General features: G+C 41.5%; 1 protein-coding gene across 1 annotated transcript in view; it reads left to right on the forward strand.

Annotated features, from left to right (window-relative positions):
- Positions 1-2,772, forward strand: part of LOC117243808 (exportin-7-like) — a 15,408-nt gene that overhangs the window by 6,822 nt on the left and 5,814 nt on the right. The window contains exons 3-4 of the mRNA XM_033511730.1: positions 787-860; positions 2,299-2,489. Coding sequence (XP_033367621.1) covers positions 787-860; positions 2,299-2,489 — 265 coding nt within the window. The remainder of the gene's footprint in view (positions 1-786; positions 861-2,298; positions 2,490-2,772) is intronic.

Genomic DNA, 2,772 nt, shown 5'->3' on the forward strand with positions numbered 1-2,772 from the left:
CTGGAGATCAGGTGAGACGGGATTCCCGGGGAAAATTCCCGAGAAACACCACATCCTGGGAAATTTCATAAATAAACCTGAATTTTAACTGGGCTCTAATTCAGTCTGGGGGGATTTTATCTTTTCAAATCCCTTTTCCAGTCTTTCACAATCAGGAAAAATGGATTAATAAGAAAAATTAGGGAATAACTTCCACATGGAAAATGCTGAAATCCTTGGAATTTTTATAAATAAACATGAGATTAAACTCGGTCCTAATTAATTTTTAGGAGATTTTATCATTTAACATCCCTTTCCCCTTCCACTCTTTCAACTCTGGTTCCACCAAGCAGGAGAAATTGATTTTAAATAAAAATTAGGGAATCACTTCCACCTGGAAAAGGCTCAAATCCTTGGAATTTTCATTAAAAAACCCCAAGGTTAAACTCAGCCCTAATTAATTTGGGGAGATTTTAATTAATTTGGGGAGATTTTATCTTTTCAAATCCCTTTTCCCTCCCAGTGTTTCACCCCCTGGTTCCACCCAGCAGGAAAAAAGGGATTTAAGGAATTTCGGGAATACCTCGGCCCTTTTCCCACATCCCGGATTTTCTGCCTTTCCCAGGTCTCTGATTCCCTAAATCCCATCCCTGTCCTTTCCTCCCAGCTCCGATTCCAGGGAATGCCAAATCCCAGCAGAGATTTTCCGGGATCGCGGCTCTTCCGTGGGACAAATCCAGGCGGATAAAAGCGGGATAAAACCGTGGGAATCTGGGAATGGGGATCCAATCCTGTTTTCTCTTGCAGCTTTCTTGGATTCTTCGACCCTTCAGTTGTTTTTTGACCTTTATCATTCCATCCCTCCTTCGTTCTCTCCTCTGGTGAGTCCCAGATTTCTTTTCCTTCGTTTTTTTGGGAATTTTCTGGGAGATTCCCTGGGAATGTGGAATATCCAGGTGCTGCCGAGGGTTTTGAGGCATCTCCAAGGTTGGATTTTTTTTGGCTGGAATTCCGACCTCCCAGGGATCTCCTGTTTGTTCATTCCCTGGAGGGAATAATTCCCAATATTCCCAAAAAATTCCCTAAAAAAGCACAGTGGGAATAGGGAGCAAAGCTGGGAACAACCCAAGGATTGGGATTTCTCCTTCCACCATTCCAAACCCCTTGGGATGAGAGAGCAAAACACAGCTAAAATGGGAATTATTTCTTCTGGAAAAATCCAAAGTTGGATTATTTTGGAAAAATCAAAAATTGGATTATTTGTTCTGAAAAAAATAAAAAATTGGATTTTTGTTCTGGAAAAATAAAAAATTGGATAATTTTTGCTGGAAAAAAAATCAAAAGTTGGATTATTCTGGAAAAATCAAAAATTTTATTTAATCTGGAAAAATCAAAAATTGGAGAATTTATTCTGGAAAAATAAAAGTTGGATTATTTCTTCTGGAAAAATCAAAAATTTGATTATTTAATCTGGAAAAATCAAAAGTTGGATTATTTTGGAAAAAAGTCAAAAATTGGATTATTTAATCTGGAAAAATCAAAAATTGGATAATTTCTTCTGGAAAAGCCAAAAATTAGATTATTTCTTCTGGAAAAATAAAATATTGGATTATTTTATCCGGAAAAATCAAAAATGGGATTATTTCTTATGGGAAAAAATCAAAAATTGGATAATTTCTTCTGGAAAAATAATTTTAAAGAGGCCTTTCAGGCATTTATCCCTGAATTAAAGCTCAGTGAAAACAAGGCTGAGTGGGAAGGGCCTTCAGAAGGAATTTTTCCGTGGATATTCCATTTATTCTGGTGGAGAGTTAATTCCTAATCCTGAATTTCCAACCTTAAATATTCAGGAGAGTTTTGAGGGGTGAAAATCCTTTTTTTTTTTCATGGAAATGTGAAATTCTTCCCTTGGGATCCACGAGTGGGATCCCAATCCCAGGAAAAGTCTGGATGTGGCACTTGGAGCTCTGTACCAGGGTGGGGATCAAAGGTTGGACCTTGGAGGGCTTTTCCAACCTCTGGAATTCCATCATTTAGGGAATTTCCATAATCCTGGGAATTTCCATAATCCTGGGAATTTCCATAATCCTGGGAATTTCCATAATCCTGGGAATTTCCATAATCCTGGGAATTTCCATAATCCCGGGAATTTCCATCATCCTGGGAATTTTGGGCTGGAGTTTTGGGCACTTTGGGATTTCATTTTCTGTTTGGGAGCAGCAAACCTCAACAGCCTCTGGTGCCGTGAGGGGAGAATTCCTTCATTTCCTCATTCTCATCCCGGTTTTTTGGGGTTTTATCCCATTTTTCCGTGGCCAGGTTTTATCCTGCTTGGTGCAGATCGCCTCCGTGCGCCGCTCCCTGTTCAACAACGCCGAGCGGGCAAAGTTCCTGTCCCACCTGGTGGACGGAGTCAAGCGGATACTGGAGAACCCCCAGGTGAATATTCCAGCTGGGAATGGAGGCTCCGTGTCCTCTCTGTCACGTTTCATCCCAAAAAATTCCCGCTGGTGTCCCCTTGGGAAAGGGGAGGAGGGAGCGGCCTTGGCCAGATCTTCGCTTTTCCCGCCCAAGGGAGGCTCCTGGTGGAGATTGGGAAGGGGATTTGAGGATTGGAAGCGTCCCTGGGAATGCCCAAAAAATGGGAAATGTGGCTGTTCCTGCCCTGGTTTGATTTGGTGGGAGTTTGGATTTGTTCCTGGAGCTGTCTCCAATTCCATGATCCAAGCCCGTGGCAGGAGCTGCTCCTGTAGGAGGAAGTTTTCCATTGGAAGAGGATTTCAAGTCTGGAAC

The sequence above is a fragment of the Parus major genome, unplaced genomic scaffold, assembly GCF_001522545.3.
Source record: "Parus major isolate Abel unplaced genomic scaffold, Parus_major1.1 Scaffold534, whole genome shotgun sequence".
Classification (NCBI taxonomy): Eukaryota; Metazoa; Chordata; class Aves; order Passeriformes; family Paridae; genus Parus; species Parus major.